Source organism: Bos taurus, chromosome 1, assembly GCF_002263795.3.
Source record: "Bos taurus isolate L1 Dominette 01449 registration number 42190680 breed Hereford chromosome 1, ARS-UCD2.0, whole genome shotgun sequence".
Classification (NCBI taxonomy): domain Eukaryota; kingdom Metazoa; phylum Chordata; class Mammalia; order Artiodactyla; family Bovidae; genus Bos; species Bos taurus.
Window position 1 is genome coordinate 149,655,538 of NC_037328.1, and position 18,849 is coordinate 149,674,386.

Below are 18,849 nucleotides of genomic sequence, written 5' to 3' on the forward strand. Positions count from 1 at the left end.
TGTAGATCTTCTTGACTCTGGAAATATATTCTCAAGTGATAGTAGAATGTTTCTTCTTTAATAGGAGCTTGGTCTCATTCAGCCAGACAAGTTACCTGTTGAATAAATCATGTCATTCTCATACCGTGGCTAGAAGGAGATACATGTAAGTGAGGTCCTGTGTTTATATGTGGCGCTGTTTCTGTGTTGAGACACGGATACGGGTGGGAAAGGCCCCTGGGGCAGCTGTTGTCTCATCGCTCTTCCCTGTGCAGAGACCTGGGTTCTGCTCATTCACAAGGCGTCCTGTCCCGCCCCTCTGCAGGGCTGTCTGGTGAAATAGCATCTAAAATTAAACCACCAGAAAGGAGCTTGCTTTTGGTTTCCCCAGAGGACTGAAGTAGGGTGGGGGGAACAGGTTAGAGGCTGTAGAGATTTGAAACAGTTATAAGCCAACAAGAATCATTTCTCTACCATTGTGAAGATAAACAATTTTTAAAAAATAATTGCATTTACCTCAACCTTAATTTGCCTCAAAAGCATGTTTGTGAGCATTTTGTACAAGGGGCCATTGTTTTGATTGTTGCTTTCTTTAGCATGTAACTTTGCTAGTAAAGTTTTAGTTTTCAGTTTTTAAAAAGTTTTGTCACAGTCATTTACAATCAACTGTTGGAGAAAGCAATGGCACTTGAAAGGAGGAGGAGGTATCAAAGGGAAGGATATCCTCCTCCAATTTGATACCTTCTCCTACAATTTACAATCAATTGTCAGAGAAAGCAACCCCACTCTAGTACTCTTGCCTGGAAAATCCCATGGATGGAGGAGCCTGGTGGGCTACAGTCCATGGGGTCGCTAAGAGTCGGACACGACTGAGCGACTTCACTTTCCCTTTTCACTTTCATGCATTGGAGAAGAAAATGGCAACCCACTCCAGTGTTCTTGCCTGGAGAATCCCAGGGACGGGGGAGCCTGGTAGGCTGCTGTCTATGGGGTCACACAGAGTGGGACACGACTGAAGCGACTTAGCAGCAGCAGCAGCAGCCAGTTAATTATACCTAAAATTCAGCAGCTTGGATGTTTAATTTATTGCAGCATAATAATCTTTTATTTTTGTCTTGGCATTTCTGAATCTCCTAGTGGCAGCTTCGTGTGTATAAGTCTGTGGGAGTCTGTGCCCTTTCTGTACTGCAGGTGAGCGGGCCAGGCCGCAGTCACGCAGTGTGTCTGCTGTGCACTGACAGGGTCTGGGTCCTAGGGCGTCCGCGGTGAGCAGCTGTCAGAGGGGCAGGTGAGCGTGCATTTCAGGAACATTGTTGCACTCAAAGGAGACTCCCGCTTCTAATCCGGTGTCAGTCACCAGTAGCACCAGGCTACGCTAGAGAATCCCTGATCTTTCCTTTCTTCAGGTGATTGGAGTTGATCTCTTGAAGGGTTTAATCTCACTTGTAAAATTTTTCTGGAGAAATTGTGTATCTTTGTTGACCTGTCTTTGTTTCAGCCCCACCCCCTGTTTCTAGACTTTAAGGGTGCAAAGGCTGCTTGACACTTTCGTTTCCTATCAAAGCGGGAAATTTTTAGTTTAAATGGGCTTATTACTGAGTAAACATTTTTATTTAGTGAATGGTCCTTCTCCAGGGGATCTTCCTGACGCAGGGATCGAACCCCAGTCTCCCGCATTGGAAGCAGACACTTTAACCTCTGAGCCACCAGGGAAGCCATTAGAAAAAAGGGATTTCTTTTTCCACTTGGAATTTTTATAGCTGCTGGTAACCCATAAAATAACCAGGTGGTATTACCTGCTTTATTTTGACTATTTAAAAATTTATAATTTTAGAATATTGGAAAAAACATAAATTTACCCGTGTTACATATTATACTATGTACATTATAATAATTCTAGAGTTCAGCAGCTGTATCTTAAGTGATTATTTTAATCCTTTTTGTGTTCCAGATGCTATTATTGAGAAGACCTTTTCAGCTATAAAAATGTGATTTGCCTTTTGTAATTGAAAGGGTTTAAAGGCCATTTACTGAAGGACTAAGTAAGATTTTCTGTGATCTAGTTGAGGATAATCTTCTGTCTCTCTGTCCATCCATCCATCTTTTTCATTGGTTGCTTGAGGGTGTATGACGTGCATCCTTAGGTTAAGAGTGTCTTATACTTCCAATTGATCTCTTCTGTCATTGGTCTTATGGTTGTCATGTTTTACTTTTATATATGTTACATACTTTACAATATATTGTTATTTTTGCTTTAAACAAAAGTTTTTTTAAAGAATTAAAAAATTTTAATTATCTCTTAAAAACATTTAGGAGGGAAACCTCTTCACTGTTTTAGCTACGTATTTTCCATTTCTGGTCTTAATTCCATTGTGTCGATCACAGTTTTTTCTGTGAACTATGAACACTTTTGGAGTGCAAGTTCGGTTGCTGACAGTCTGAAAAAGTGTTTTGCCTTCATTTTTGAAGGATGTTTTCATTGGGTATAGAATTGCAGGTTAAAGGTCTTTTTTATTATTTTAAAGATGTTGCTTTACTCTTGTGTTCGTGGTTTCTGATGAGAAGTTAGTGGTTTTGTTGTGTGTAAATGGGTATTTCCCCCACTTTCTGGCTGCTTAAATTTTTTTTTCTTTCTGTTGGTTTTCAGAAATTTGCTCTAATGCCTTAATGGTGTGTGTATGTGTTTATACTGCTTGGGGTTCATTGAGTTTGGGTCTGTGGGTTGATTCTTTTAATTGAATTTGGAGGACTTTTGACTTATGTGTTCATAAATTTTTCTTTTCCAGTTTCTTTATCCTTCCCTTTGATACCTCCTCCAAAGGTAGCTAGGATCGCTAGCTCGATTGAGTTCTATAGGTTTTGGATGCTTCGTTTATATTTTTTCTGTTATATTTTGTACTTATTTTCAGTTTGGTTAATTTATACTCCTCTTTTTAAAATTCGCTGATTTTTTTCCCCCCTCCAGCAGTGTTTAATTGCTATTTGCTATTAGATCCATTCAGTGAATTTTTCACTTCAATCATTTTTCATTTCTAGAATTTTTTTTGTTTCTTTTTATAGTTTCCACTTAACCTGTTAAGATTTGTTGTTCATAATTTCCTTTATATTTTAAAAGATTTCTGATCATTTTTTGTCTGCTAATTTCATTATTTCTATTATTTCTGGGTCCATTGATGAAGTTTTTTCCTTCTTGAATCCAGACTACATTTCCCTGCCTCTCTGTGTGCCCAGTGACGTTTGGTTAGGAGTGCTAGGCTGCTGAGCCTCTGGGTTTTGTTGTCCTGCTTTTAAGAAGGGCTGAATTTTGTCCTGATACGAAGTTCGGTTGTTGATCATCTTGATCCTTGGAGGTTTGTTTCAGTCTGTTAGGACAAGAAGAAGGCTGCCTTTTCATAGGGCTAGTATAGCTTTCCCCCTGAAGTAGAGACTTTACGGGGTCTCTGTGCAGTGTTTATTGGGGCTTTTCCACTCTAAGTGATTGGAACGAGTGCTCGTAGTTCCCAGTGTGAGTTGTGGTAGTTGTCGGTCGTCTGCTAGCCGTCAGCCATTGCTCTCTGCGTGGCCTCAGGGACCTTCCCCTGACAGCTGTGCAGTTGGTATGTGGCCACGGAGCCGAGGAGATCCTACGCGTCAATTCACGGGGCTCCTTCTCTGCATCGCTCCCTTTCTTCTACCTGCCCGACAGATGTTGCGTGCTGTGTCTTGAGCTCTCGTAGCCTTGAGCTCTCGGGTCCGTCTTCTCAGCTGAGCAGGATCCTGTGCTCTGGGCTCCCCATCCCCACACTCTGCTCTGGGAGTTGTCTTCAGATAGAAAGCCAAGGTGACTGTGCGGCTCACCAAGCGTGTCTCCCTTTTCTCTGCGATCACAGTTCTGGGCAACCTGTTGTCCAGTATCTGAAAACAAGCTGTTTCATATGTTTGACCAGTTTCATTAGTGGTTTGCTGTGAGCGAGGTAGTTCAGTATCAGGCACTCTAAAATAGTCAGAAGTGAAAGTCTGATACTACGGGCTTTAAAAAGAAATGTTTTTATTCTTATGCAATTGTTATTCTTAACCGTTTAATACAAGATTTACTTACTGTCTCAGACTAATAAACCCAGGCAGTTTCATCTTGTTTGTAGACAACTGAATGTGCTTTTTTGGCTAGTAGGGTATTGTGTGTGTTTGTACACGTACGCATGCATTCTGTGGTGATATATTTTGGCTACTAACTAGAGGGTAATAAATCCATTCATTTGTTATTAAAATGAGATAATTTACAGAATCATAACATAGTTTCACCTTCATATATATTTATTTAACACTGACTGTGGAGGCAGGCACTTTGGTATGTGCTTGGGATGTAAAAGTGAGTAAGGGAAATGGTCAGAAATTGACTATAGCCTGTGCTCCAGTCAGACTGTTCTTTATTTCAGGCTCATGAGCCTCTCATTTTAAAAATGCTTCTTTCATTCTTAGCCTCCTTCAGCTTTCTCCCTCCTTTTTGAACCCTTTCTTCACATTCTAAATATTCCTGATGCATTCAGTTCTTTCTTGCACGGAACAGGTATTTCCTGAACTCAGGCCATGTCTTAGGCGCTGTTCTTGGTGGTAATGGCGTCTTACTTGTGGACTCCACTCAGGTACCCTCTTAATTGTGTACCTTTCTTTTCAGCCACCATTCAAAGTCCAACTGGCTGGTTTTTCTTTTCTTTTGGTATGGGTAATGTCATGTTGCTAGGAACTTTGGAGGTGGTTTCTTCCCACTTAAGCTTGGTTGCCCTTCCCTCATTTCTAAAGGAATTCTGTCTAAAGAGACTTGGCTTCATAAAAATTCCTGCATTTGAACATCTTAGTTTTAATTAACTTGAATTATTTTCATTTATTTTTGTTCTCTTATATTGTTCCATCTCTTTAAAATCTAATGTGGATTAATACCATCACAAGGATAGTCCCCTGTCAGTATATTAATAAAAAAATTTCAGGTTAGCTGCAAGTGGCGCTACATGTGGGTCTCGTATCAGAGATGGTTAAACTGGTTGTTGTTTCCACTCAGGGTTTTCTCCCAGGCTTTTTTATTTGGTGTTTCCTCTATGTCTACCTCTGCCTCTGTCTTGGGAGAAGGCAATGGCACCCCACTCCAGTACTCTTGCCTGGAAAATCCCATGGACAGAGGAGCCTGGTAGGCTGCAGTCCATGGGGTCTCGAAGAGTCGGACACAACTGAGCGACTTCCCTTTCACTTTTCACTTTCATGCATTGGAGAAGGAAATGGCAACCCACTCCAGTGTTCTAGTCTGGAGAATCCCAGGGATGAGGGAGCCTGCTGGGCTGCCGTCTATGGGGTCTCACAGAGTCGGATACGACTGAAGCGACTTAGCAGCAGCAGCAGCCTCTGTCTTGCCCTCTCCCAGTCTCTAAGGTCTGTTCATGAGATGTTTCTCTAGAATCAGTGCTTATCTCTACAAGGGCTCTAGTTATTACCATTTCTTGTTAGACCATAGTGAGGAAGCTCCTTTATTTTTTAGTAAACTATTTATCAGCAACATTTTTATAAACCTTAAAAAAGTCCCTGCAGGAAGAAATGACAACTGACTTCAGTGTTTTTACTTGGAGAATCCCATGGACAGAGGAGCCTGGCGGGCTACAGCCCATGGGGTCTCAAAAGAGACACGGCTGAGCGTGAGTGCTCACATTCATTTACCAGTAGTGTTTTTATGACCTTTAAAAAGTTACAAAAATATGCTCATGGTAAAAAGGATCCAGAACGACATTAAAAAATGAAGATAGAACCTTGCAGTGCGTAATTCTCTCCAACTTGGCTTTTATATTATTTGGCAGCAATTTAAAACATTATTTTGGAATTGAACTCCACGTAATGGTTTTGAAGATAATTTTGAATTGTTTCATAAATTTTTTATTAAATTAAAAGATCTGCTATTGCAACGTGTTATGATAACATTTTTAGGCTAAAATATTATAAATGATTTTTAATTTAGTTGAATAAGGGTTACATATCATATGGCAGATGCAGGTTAAACCATATCATATGAAATGCTATTTTGTACTCCAAATGAGCTCTAACATCAGCAATTTCATATAGTTCAACCTAATACTTTATTGTCGTCATCTCTGCTATAGGATAAACTGAGTCTTCTTTCTCATTAACATTTGAATTAAAAGGGAAGATGGAAAGTTGCCGTGATGATTTGTTTGGTTATAAAATCAGGTTGACAAGAAATTCCCACATTAGCTCATCTTCTTGGGTTTTATTATAGGAGGGGAATGATTAAGTGAACACCTTAAATACTTCCTGACATTGTGAGAGGAAACTAAACGAGTCTGTTTCTGGCAGTTGAGCTAAGAAAGGAGACAGTGAGCTTGTGGCTGACATACCTATCCATGAGGCCTTCATGCTAGAAGCTTAAGTTTTCTTTTACTTCACTACATAACTAGTAATGTTACCAGGTAGTTACAATAGGTTTCATAGTAAATAGATAATATAGTAAGTAGCTTTTTAAAAAACCCCACAAGTGAGAAACATAGTTATTTCTTGTTGATCCACATTTAGATTACTACAGCAAGTTTTTAAAGGAACAGCAGATTCTTTGTCACCTTCCATACCATCCTTACAGACAGGAATATGTTAGTAAACCCACAAACCCCAATATCTGTTAGAGGGAAAAGCCTTATGGTGTATTGCATAGCCAGAATATTGCCTATTTTTGGATTATCTGCTACTTGCATGAGTTGGAAAATAGCTTTATTTTATTAAGGTGAGCAGTTAGATGTTTTCAGTTGCTATTCAAAGCAGAATCTGGTGGCTTGTTAGAGATGTGGACTCTCAAGCCCTACTCTAGTCTCCTGAGTCTGAATCTGCAGTTTTAACAAGCCTTAAAGGCGATTTGAAGCACGTTGAAGTTCGAGATGTGCTGTCTCAGATCACGAGTGGTGTTGTCACCCCACAGAACAGGGTCTCAGTTAACCCTCAGTAAACGCTTGTTGAATTTAATGCATGTAATTCACTGGATCTAGATTAAGAAAGTGAAACAACTGTTGTAGGATGATAGTTTTGTAGGAGGGTAACGGTGATAATTAAGCAGCAGCTATCCATTTCTTGGTTATTTCTCTCATGGCTATCTGGATGTCAAAAAATTATCTGACCCTCAAAATGCTTGAGTGTGATTCTGCTCACACTGGGTGATTAGTCCCTGTCCTGTGGTTGTGTGTATGTGTATGTGTGTTTGTATATATATGCAAGTCAACAATAGTTTGTAGAAGTAAAGGAATAATTAGATTTTGATGAGTGAAGGATATATAATCCATACTGTCATGTCCCACCTTTTGTGAGCCCATGGACTGTAGCCCACCAGGTTCCTCTGTCCGTAGGATTCTCCAGGCAAGAATACTGGAGTGGGTAGCCATTTCTTTCTGCAGGGGATCTTCCCAACCCAGGGGTGAAACCCAAGTCTCTATAAGTCTCCTGGATTGGCAGACGAGTTGTTTACCACTAGTGCCACCTGGGTACCCAATGTTAGAAGATAACTAAAAAGTAATAACCTTCGTGCAAGGATAGTATATAAAAAGCTTAATCCAGCAGAAAGTAAGAAAGAAACATAAAACAGTTGGAATAAATAGAAAGATTATTAGTGTTCATACTTGAATTAAATCTTTACCCTGTTGACAAGAAGAGTGAAGGTAAAAGTCACTCGGGTGTGTCCGGCTCTTTGTGACCCCATGGGCTGTGCACTCCAGGCCAGAATACTGGAGTGGGTAGCCTTTCCCTTCTCCAGGGAATCTTCCCAACCCAGGGATCTCTCCCTGGGGATTCTTTTATCAGCCAAGCCACCAGGGAAGCCTGTTGACAAGAAACAAACCTAAGATTTAAGGAAATAGGTTGAAAGTAAAAGATGGAGAAAAGACAGCACACACAGATTAAGCGAAGGCTCGTTGTGTCATACTGTTGTCATATCAGACGAGTGAAGTCGCTCAGTTGTGTCCAACTCTTTGTGACCCCATGGACTGTAGCCTATCAGGCTCCTCCATCCATTGGATTTTCCAGGCAAGAGTGCTGGAGTGGATTGCCATTTTCTTCTCCAGGGGATCTTCCTGACCCAGGAATTGAACCTGGGTCTCTCACATTGCAGGCAGACGCTTTACCGTCTGACCCACTGGGGAAACTATATCAGACAAGGTGAAAAGCATTACTGGAAGGAAAGAGGGGCAGCTTATAACGATAAAAGGCCTTATTCATCAGTAAAACGATTTTGTGTGACCCAATACATAACCTAAATGGGAGATTTTTAATACACCTCTCTTGCTAACTGATAGAACAAGATGCATGCAAAAATAGAAAATACACATAAAAGAATATACTTAATATAATTAATAAGCCTTTGATTAGACTGATCACAAAGAGGAAAGAGAAGGCCTTGTTAACCAGTCTTAGGTGAAGGGACAGTGACTACTGTACAGAGCACTCTCCTGGGCGATGCAGTGTCAACCGAAACACCAGCACGCGTTTGTTTTGGTGAATTTGATGAGCTAACTTGAAAACATAGACACACAAAGGGCTAAGAATAGCCTAACCATTCTTGAAGAAGAACAAAATTCTCTGCTAGATATTGAAACTTCTGAAGCTACCATGATTTAGGCAATCTCTGGTTCTTACACATAGATGTAAGAATTCTAGGTAAGTCTTTATCCAACAGAACAAAGAATCCAAAACACATCAAACATGTGAGTATGTGAATTAAGTAAAGATGACAACACAGGGCATTGGGAAGTTTATCTTTAATCATTGCTTCTGGGTTAATTGGATATCCACTGGGGAGGGAATGAAATTTGATTGCTGTTGCAGACTCATAGAAATCAGATCCAAGAGCATTGCACATCTCTAGATATGAGGGGTAAAACTCGACTTCTGGAAGATAACATGGAATTTCTTCATGACTTTGGTATAAGGAAAGATTGCTTAGACACCAAATGTACTAATTTTAAACCAAAAGTTGCTAACAATAAGAGATGGTGTTCATCAAAAAACACCATTAAGAGAGAGACAATACAAACCGTCTATAGCTAGCCAATAAGGGGCTTATATCCAAAATATGTTAAAAATGTAATTTTTAAAAATTTTAGAAATCTGTAAGAAAATGACTCTTGATAGAAAAATCAAAAAGCAATCTGAATGGGCTTTTCACGTAAGTGGATATCCAAGTGACTGATAAATGAAAAGATGCTCATAGGCAGGAGGAAAATGCACATTAAAATCACAGTGGAATACACACCTACTTTCACGGCTGAAATTAGAAATACTGATGATTCCAAGTGTTAGTGAAGGAGTGGAGCACAGGGAATTTTCATTAACTGCTAGGGAACAAACAGATTGATTAAACAAAAACTGAAGAAAAAACCAACAGGACGACGTCTCTTTATATACCAAAAAGCAGTCACTTCCTAGTAGCAGTGTTTATAATAGCTCTGAACTGGAAATGTGCGTGCTAAGTTGCTTCAAGCATTCGTGCTCAGCTCTGAGACCCCATGGACTGTAGCCCGTCAGGCTCCTCTGTCCATGTGTCCATGGGGATTCTCCAGGCAAGAATACTGGAGTGGCTTGCTGTGCCCTCCTCCAGGGGGTCTTCCTGACCGTGGGATCAAAGCTGTGTCTCCTGTGTCTTCTGCACTGCAGGTGGATTCTTTACCTATTGAGCCATCTAGAAACGGGGAGTCATCCAGTGTTAATCAAAAGTGGGCTAAAGTGATGATAACAAACAGGCTACAGTTTATAAGCCTGATATTAAGCAGACAAATTCATGTACATAGAATGAATCTGGTTTTGGAGGTCAGGGTGGTAGTAACTTTAGGGGACGAGGTCATTAGATACTGATTGGGAGGGATCATACGATGGTATCGGGGATTTCCAGAATGAAGGCAGTTTTTATTTTCCTGTCCCCACAGGACAAGGTTGGCTAACCAACTAATGATGATTGGTTAAACTGTATACTAATGATTTGTCTATATGTTATAAAAAATAAGTTTTAAATACAATATGTAATAACGACATTGATGACAGAAATAGAACCTGGTATTTTTTTTAGGTGCTTGTTATGCACCAGGTTCTATTCTGCACGTCTGCTTGTGGTATTGAGTTAAAACTTGTACCGAACCTAAAGGAACAGGGTTAGCATATTAACAGTGATTCCACTGCTGTGGGTGGGAAACCAGGACTCCGAGCGGTAAACTGCCGTTCAGAGCCGCAGAGCCTGTCTGCTGTTTGTTTATAAGAGTTTTTTCTAGATCAAGGACCTCAGTTCTTTTCATATTCATTTAAATGTATTCCTTCCTAGTGTTTTATGTTTTTAACATGCAGATTTAACCTCCCTCCCAATTATTTGACATTTAGGTTTCCAGTTTTTTGCTGTTGCAAACAATACCAAGATAAACATTCTTCCCTAATTATCTTTGTGTACATCATCTGTTACTTCCTTAGGATAAAAAGTTTTTTTAACTGAACAAAGTTGCTCTGCATAATTGGATTTATTTTTTAATTATGAGTAATGACATGTTTAGAGAAATTATCCCACCTGTCATCATAGGAACATTATCCTTAACTTATTTAGCAGATATTTATTAATCTTACCCTTCGGGTCAGTTAAGGACTGTATGCTGTAATGGAGGGAAATAGAAGCTAAGGTCTAAAAGCATTGCTAAGTAGGGGTTATGAATTTGAGATTTATCCTGTGGAAATGGTCCCTGTAGCCGTCTGAAGAATAGAGGGGTGCACATGGGCAAAGAGAGAGCTGCTAGGGACCTACTTCAGTCATCCAAGTGAGGGACCGAGCAAGGGGATGGAAAGAAGAGCTGAGTGTTCTCTAGGAGGCACTTCTGCCTCGTGGCTCAGGCAGTAAAGAATCCGCCTGCAGTGCGGGGGACCCAAGTTGAATCCCTGGGTTGGGAAGATGCCCTGGAGAAGGAAATGGCCACCTGCTCCAGTATTCTTGTCTGGGAAATCCCACGGATGGAAGAGTCTGGCGGGCTACAGCCCATGGGGTCACAAAGAGTCGGTGGGGGTCACAAAGAGTCAGGCACGACGGAGCGAGTAACACTTTTCACTTTCACTTTTCATAGGAGGCACAGTCAGCAGGATTGGGCTGCCATTTGCATGAGGTGGTCAGTGGAGGAAAAGATCTCGACTGTGACTCCCAGAGCTTTGACGCTGGTTGACTGGGTGGAAGACAGTGGCGTTTGCTGTGTAGGATATATTCAGCACTTATATAGGGTGTGTTTAGTACTTATATAGGATATAGTCAGTGCTTAAAAATTAAAAGAATGGTTTGGCCAGCCCAGTACTTTGCATGTATTAAAGCACTTTAACCTTCACCACAACTGTTGGAGGTAGATGTTATTATCAGGAAATTAGGTGTGCAAGGTCACACAGCTGGTGAGTGTGGAGCTGAGATTTCAGACTGCAGCAGTCTGGCCAGGGATCTGTGCTCTTCACTTTGGGGCCAGCGCTGTTAAATATGTTTCAGAATAAGCCCACTTTAGAAAAAGTACCCCAGTGCTGAGCAGTGTGGTGTGTGGTATGGTCATAGTTCGCTATTTTACTCAGCAAGACAAGCACAGGTATGCTGGGCCAGTGTTGGTTGGCCAGGGTTTTACAGTTTGTCTTCTGGCTTTAGTCTGTGTTTGCAAATTTGGTTGAATATAAGAAGAAAAGTCTTTCTCTTTTCCTAAAGAAAAATTAGTTTTATTAGTTAGCTGCCAAATACTTTTAGGAACAAAGTCTTCACTTTTCTTTTTTGCTGTGAAAAGTCATGACCATGGTCCCAGTCTACCTGCGGGATGATTCTCGATTGTTCATTTTTGTGGCAGGCTTTCTTGGTCTGGGTTCTCTAAGGACTGTGTTGGAAGAGTCAGGAATGCAGCAGCCTGTGAATTTGTTTCCATGAGTTGTGTACTCAACTTTTAATTTCCCGTGTCAGTGGTGAGCACCACTAGGACAAGTTTTTCACCTGGTTTGGGGGCTCTTGGTTATTGATGGCCGTACACCTGGCAGGTGCAGAGCAGACTCTCAGCAGTGTTCCTTTTAATCGATTTCTAAAGAGCTGATCTGTTGGTCAGGCCCTTTGCAGGAATTCAGAGATTACTTTTGCGACTTACGGTTCTTAACTGATAAAGATCTAATATGTAAAAGTAAGTATTAAAGGTTATTTCCACTAGTTTACAAAAAGATTTGCTTAAGGTTTTCTCTTGAAACAGGCTTATATGTACTCATTTGAATCAGTGTTACGTTTTGTACCATTTATTGTACAGCAGTTATGTTGAGTATCATATCCTTGTTTGCATTTTTAAAGACTTAATATTTATAGAACAATAGGTCAAAAGATAGAAACGTCAGGATATGAGTGCATCCTTTAAACCACACTTGTTATCTTCTTGCAGGAGGAGAGACTTCAGCATGCAAACCTTCATCTGTTCGGCTTGCACCGTCATTTTCATTCCATGCTGCTGGCCTTCAGATGGCTGGACAGATGCCCCATTCACATCAGTACAGTGACCGTCGCCAGCCAAACATAAGTGACCAACAGGTTTCTGCCTTATCTTATTCTGACCAGATTCAGCAACCTCTAACTAACCAGGTATGTTCACAATGTATTCCTAATGATTTGTTGGGATGGTAATTTATTCCTCAAAATGATCAAATAGTAAATAGGCAAAATGCCTTAATGTTTTTCAGTTTTGCATGTGACGGGGGATTCCAGATTGACAAAAAAGACGATGTTGAGAAATTTGCATTTGAAAGTTTGTTGGATATTTTTCTTTTTCCCTGTGTATTTTACTTTAATTCAAATTTTCTCATTCTGCAGTGAGAAGGGGGAGTTATTTCTAATAAAGAATATTAGTTAAAATTAAAAAACTTTAAAGCTGTTTTTATGGGAAAGCAGTTAGGTAGAAAAATGTAAGTTATAGGAAAACAAGTCAGATTCCATTATAGCAAACTTAAAGCACAAACTTCCCACTGTTAGAAATTACTTTAGTATACTTTTATAGAATTAAATATGAAACTCATTAAAATTAAAAAGAAAAAATGTAAATTAACCATGCTTCTCATTTTAACACTTAGACTAAAGATTCAGTGATTTCATGTAAGATGGATAGTGTAAAGTGCTATAATAGATGTAATATACTGACATCTCTGGATGTATATACATACATGCATGTGTGTATAAGTGTATCTTTTTAATATCTTCCTGACTTAACTGCATCCACTATGTTGATTTTTTGATTTGGGGAGGTTTTTTTTTTTTTTCTTCAAACTAGCTATAGTTCTGGTAAAGTCTCGTTCCTTATTGAGACTGAGTGTATGTTTAAAATGACCGTTTTTCCATGTACTTAGGAATTTGGTTTGTCACTGTTTAGATCTTTTAATGTAAACAAAAACTTAGAAAATTTCAAAGTACTTCTAATACTGGATTTTTTGAGGAAACGTGTTTTTTTCTAATTCAGTAACACACAGTTTTAATGAGCTGTTGGCTACCGTGCATTGACATGGCATGGTCTGCTGGTCATGAAACATGGACTTCAGGTCCTGACTCGTGATCTGCTGTGGAACTCAAGTCAGGTCTCCTGCACCCTTCTTTCTGTTCCTTGAGTATAAGATTGGGACCTTAGAATAGACCCACCTAAGTAGCATCATTATTTGAGGACCCCCTTGTATATATTATAGTAAGATTTGATCATAGTTGAACTGACTTTGCATTTATAAAATGACACTGCATGTCAGTAATAACAATCACAGTTAAATGCTAAGGTAAATTATGGCAAGATGTAAGAATTTGTTTTATACAGTAAATTGAGAAGTTGTATGTTTAAGAATTGGAGCAGTTGGTCAGAATTGGAAAGTGTTGTGTACACCAGAAGAAAATTCTCTGGACACCCAAAAAGTAGTAATAGCACAGTCATCTGTTCACACTGCACTTTGGAAAAACTACGTTTGGATTCATTTTCCTCCTTGTTCAAAATTAGCCTATCAGGCAGGCGTCCTGTTTTCAGTCTCTTTTATAGCTGGAGGGCCTGAACTCCCGTTGGTGCCTTCTCCAGGATTGTAAGCAGTCCTGGGTTCAGGCCAGGCTCGCTGCTGCTCACACACACAGTGTTCGTTCAGCTCTAACACTTGGCGTCTGCGGAGGGCTAGGGAAAACATCCAGTCCTGTAAAGTTATTGTTTGTTTATATGATAGTAGTCGGTAATTTAGTTAGCAAAGTACCTATTTTTAGATACAACCGACATCTTGAGGGTTATTTTCCAGTAAGAGATAAGTTACTTAGCATTTCCATTTTAAGCTGTAAAATGTTTTTGAAGATGCATATGATGTAAAAAAGACCATCTTTTAAGTAATAATATTCAGCCAGATACTTCTGCCAAACTCCAGAAATCCCAGAACCTAAAAGCTTAAAGTAACTAAAAGTAACTAAAGTAATTAAAAGCTTATTTAGTAACTGAAGTGTAAAGGCACTGATGTGACCTGGTCTGCCAGGCATCAGACATGGACTTCAGGGCTTGTCATGAGCTGGCTGAGGGACTTGAGTCAGGTCACCTTGAACCTTCTCTCGGTTCCTTGAATGTAAGATTGGGACCTTAGACTGGGCCCACCAGAGTACTTTCTAGCTCTAAGGTTCTCTAATTTTGTTACTTGATTTCCACTGTTTCTTACTAATCATCCTATTGGTGCTTTTTAAATAAGATTTATTGTACAAGTAAGTTGAAAGGAACTAACTTAACATGTTGTTTCTGGTAGTTAGTCTTTCTTGTGTGAGTTTATTTCATATAAGTTTAACCACAGTTTTATCAAAAGATAAATGTAGTAAAAGTGAATGTAGACAAGTGTGATTGATGTTTAGAATGCTGTCTCTCTCTGGGCTGTTTTCAGAGTACCTTTCATGGTTCTTAAACTGTGTATTCTGGGTATGTCTTGCATATGCTATTCGGGTTTATTAATAGCTCTCAAAATAGCGAAAAAGACAGGACATAGTGTTTCTCATTCTCCACTGCATATGAAAATATAAGGAAAACATAAACAAAATAGCTGGAATAGGTATTATTAAACTAGAAATCAATTTTAAATGAAGTCCTAGCACTTAACGCTATGGACTCTTCTCAAGGAAGAAGATTGTTTGAGCTCTTGTAACTTACCTCGCAGGAGGTGTGAACTCCTGCTTTGTGTGTGTATGTGAGAGAGAGTGATCTGTGTCTTTCCACAGACAGGAGCGTCAGGATGAGGCTTCTTTGGCCTCCAGAGCCAGAGAGCTGCGGCCACGGGAGGGGAGCTCACAGCTTCCTCTTCAGTTGAGGATGCTGGGGGAGTGTGGAGGCTGGGGGCTCCTGGCTCCTGTGGACACCACGGGCTTTCGCCCAGCGGTGGAAGGGAGGAAGGGAGCTGGCCACATTACCTTCTCCTGACCTTGTGACTGTGAGATGGTGGAAGTGGATAAAGCATCAGAAGCTTTGAGTCTTAGTATAGATTTATAACTGAGTGTGTATTTGGACGAGTTATTTTCTAATTCTGTATTGGTGCTTATTGTACCACAGTAGCGAAAAACAGAAGATAGTTACTTAACATGAAATTACAATGAAAGTTAGTGAAGAAAGAGTTGTTTAGTTTGTAGAAATGAATTTGTTTTTTTAAAATTCATGTAGAAATGAATTTTGAGTGCCTGCTCTGTACAAGGCACCATCTCAAGCAGTGAAATGCAGTCTTATCTAAAGGCCAGTTTTTTGTGGGTGGAATTCATCTGGTTTATACATACAGACGCCCCTGAAATAGTAATTTCTGTGGCCAGAGTACATAAAAGTAAGGTATTTAGAATTAGCTAATTGGCGTGGCCTTGTCGGCAGTTTGGCTAGTTGTGGAAGAGGAGAGCAGTGTTTGGTGACAGGACAAGCCCGTAGCACACACTCTCATACTGAGTGCAGAAAACTTTTTAGGGTTTGAGTATAGATGCAGAGGAAACTAATGTTAATATTGGTTTAAGAGAAACTACAGAGGCAGGACAGTTCTGGTGTCTTAAGTTGTTGTTCCCAGGTTGTAATCCTCACATTTGGCTCAAATGAAATTTCCACTTGTTTCATAGAAAAAAAAGAGAAAGTACAGCTAGGTAAGCACCACGATCATGCCATCTCTTCATGCCGCAGGGATGGGGTTCTTTGCTGTTCCGTCCTGACAACCGTCTTCTCTTCTGTTTGCTTATTGTGGGTTTGTTTTCCCAAGACTCCAGACATTTCTCTTGTGATGTCTTGTGTCTCTCTGCCCCTCAGGTTGACTAGAGTACCTTTGAAAGAGGCTGTCCCGGGGGCTCGGTAGTTTTGCTAGTATGTCTGTTATGAGAGCTGGACAGCAGCCCAAGGGTGACTGGTGACTGAGGGTACCTTGATGTCTGTAATTGCCTTGGAGGATCTTTTGGTCACGGAAGACCCTCTGGGAACCCCTTTGCTGAAGCTTGAGATGAGGTAGAGGATTCGGGTGGGCACACCCTCTAGGGTCATTGGTGTGCCAGTTGCAGTAATTCTGGGTGTGTTGTGTTTGTGTTTGAAGGACGGTTGTGTTTCCTATTCCATCCCCCATCTAGCAGGAGGCTCACAGTTGAACCCTGACTGCTTATTGGATGATGAAAGAGCCGTGGGTTAGCTTTGTGTTGGGAGTGTGGTTAAAATGAGTTTTTAAAAAGGTTTCATTAGCTTTAAGGTGTTCTCTGGAATTTATTTGTGGTTAGCTGCTAGTGTAATCGTAGATAGGGATATTGGTGTTATGGATTCTCTTGTTTATTCATCACATATTTATTAAATGTCTCCTGTGTTTCAGACAGTCTGTCTCTCCTGTTGTAGGCAGAGGGAATACAGCATTGGTCAGCTATGTCTGCCCCATATGGCGTTTTCCCAGGAGTGGAAGGAGGAGAAAAACTAAAACCAGTAACCCAGTAAACGTATACTAGGATTTTAGGTGGTGGCACGTGCGGTGCAGGGTGGGCAGAGGGAGTGTGGAGGGGGAGTTGGATGTGTTAAGGCGGAGGGTGGATCTCCTCCGTCAGCCTGAAGACACGAGAGCAGATTTCAGCTGTGCTCCCAGCAGGCGCTGTGCAGAGCAAGGGGTCTGCCTGCCTTTTGTGAGCCAGGGCAGGCTGGAGGAGCCATTCAGAAGAAATTTTCCCTTAGGCTGATTGTACAGTGGAGAAGCCCTTCTGGGCAGCCTCTGCGTGTGTCCTGGACCAGGGGAATGTCTGTAATCCTCTCGTTAAATTTGGGAAACAAAATTGAAGGCTTCGCAGCGGGGTATATTGTTTGCTAATTTCATTTATTTGTTGCAGTGGTTGTCTTCATTGGATTCCGGTTGAAAGAGATGACCAAGAGAGAATGTTTCGTATTCTAATGTGGATGTCTGTTTTGTTTTCAATACGTATGCACAGGTTACAGAAGAGGGAGTTCATACCAGTACAGTATAGTTAAAGTGCTAGTCTTCTCTGTCTATTTAAGGTGATGCCTGATATTGTCATGTTACAGAGGCGGATGCCCCAAACCTTCCGTGATCCAGCTACTGCTCCCCTGAGAAAACTTTCTGTTGACTTGATCAAAACATATAAGCATATTAATGAGGTAAGAACTATTGATTTGTTATAACAGTGTCTATCTCGCCATAGAGTGGAGGAAACAAGCTATTTTTTAGTGTGTTTAAACATATTAAAATTACTTTTAATTCCCAAGGATTGTCATATTGATGATTATGAAGACTGGTAAGTTAGCGGTTTATAGATAAAAGCATCATAATTGTGTAAAAGAAAGATGCTATATAAACAAGAACTGTAAAAAGATAATTGTGAGTAACTTCCCTTCTTTTTCAAAGCTGTATTTAATACATGCTGAGTTATAATTTCTATAATACCCCTTCTCCAAAACTTCAGAGGAAAGGGAGGGAATAGTGATAATGTAAAAGCATGAAAATGTTACAGAATTTTGCTTCAATTTTTATGTATCTGTTTCTGCTTTTGCCAGAGATGTCAGGAAGCTCTGATATGTGTTTAATGCTCAGTTAACAGGCGTTTGGCCTAGTTTATCTGATAAAACCTATATCTGTGTGGTTTAAAATTTTCTTTTTAATGTGTGTTCTTTTTTAATCTGTATCCTTTCACTGTAAGATACCTGAAAGCCTTTTTGGTGGGATTAAGTAGGATAAAAAACATAGCACTGTGAATTACTCATCTTCCAACTTGACTCTTCACTTTGAGAAATTATTTTTCTGGTGTTTTAGCCCTTTGGCTTGGTTGTTATTTACTCCTAACATCAACTCTAGCTGTGTAGTGAATTAAATGAGCTTTTCTGGAGATGGGTGGTCACGCCTGTGCTCTCTTTCCTCTTCCAATGGGGCCCTACATACTTTCACATTAAAGACTTATCTTCTGCCAGTTTGAGAGCCATTTAAAAAGATGTTCTTATGTGTGTATAAATTTCTTAGCAGTTTGGTGCTGTTTAACGCCAGTATTATTGTGGCAATGTGGCAAGATAAAATTGAAGTGAACTCAATGAGGAACATTTCTAAGTTGGATTTTGTTTACAATTTATATGTTCTAAAAGATGTTTCAAACTAGTTTTTGGTCATCTGAAAATAATCTGATAAACTAATACTGTTAAGTAGCTTTGTTGAAGCTTGTTTTTAACTGTTACCTGGTAAACTAGTTTTTCTAACGTTGCTTTATACAGTGTAATTTATCATTTCCTCAAAGTTAGTTACCAATTACTTGAACTATTGCCTCATTAATTACCAACTACTAGAACTATTGCCTAGTCCACCTGTTATTTTTTACTAGTCTTAGAAACTGTTTTATAAGAAAAACAGATACAA

General features: G+C 40.0%; 1 protein-coding gene across 7 annotated transcripts in view; it reads left to right on the plus strand.

Moving 5' to 3' along the window:
- DYRK1A (dual specificity tyrosine phosphorylation regulated kinase 1A) overlaps positions 1-18,849 on the plus strand; it is a 144,521-nt gene that overhangs the window by 88,473 nt on the left and 37,199 nt on the right. For 5 of the 7 annotated variants that reach the window (XM_059885113.1, XM_005202082.3, XM_024990067.2 and 2 more), the window contains 2 exons: positions 12,402-12,598; positions 17,487-17,606. In XM_059885113.1, coding sequence (XP_059741096.1) covers positions 12,479-12,598; positions 17,487-17,606 — 240 coding nt within the window. In that variant the 5' untranslated portion in view covers positions 12,402-12,478. The remainder of the gene's footprint in view (positions 1-12,401; positions 12,599-17,486; positions 17,607-18,849) is intronic. The other 2 variants (XM_059885116.1, XM_059885128.1) reach the window with 1 other exon arrangement.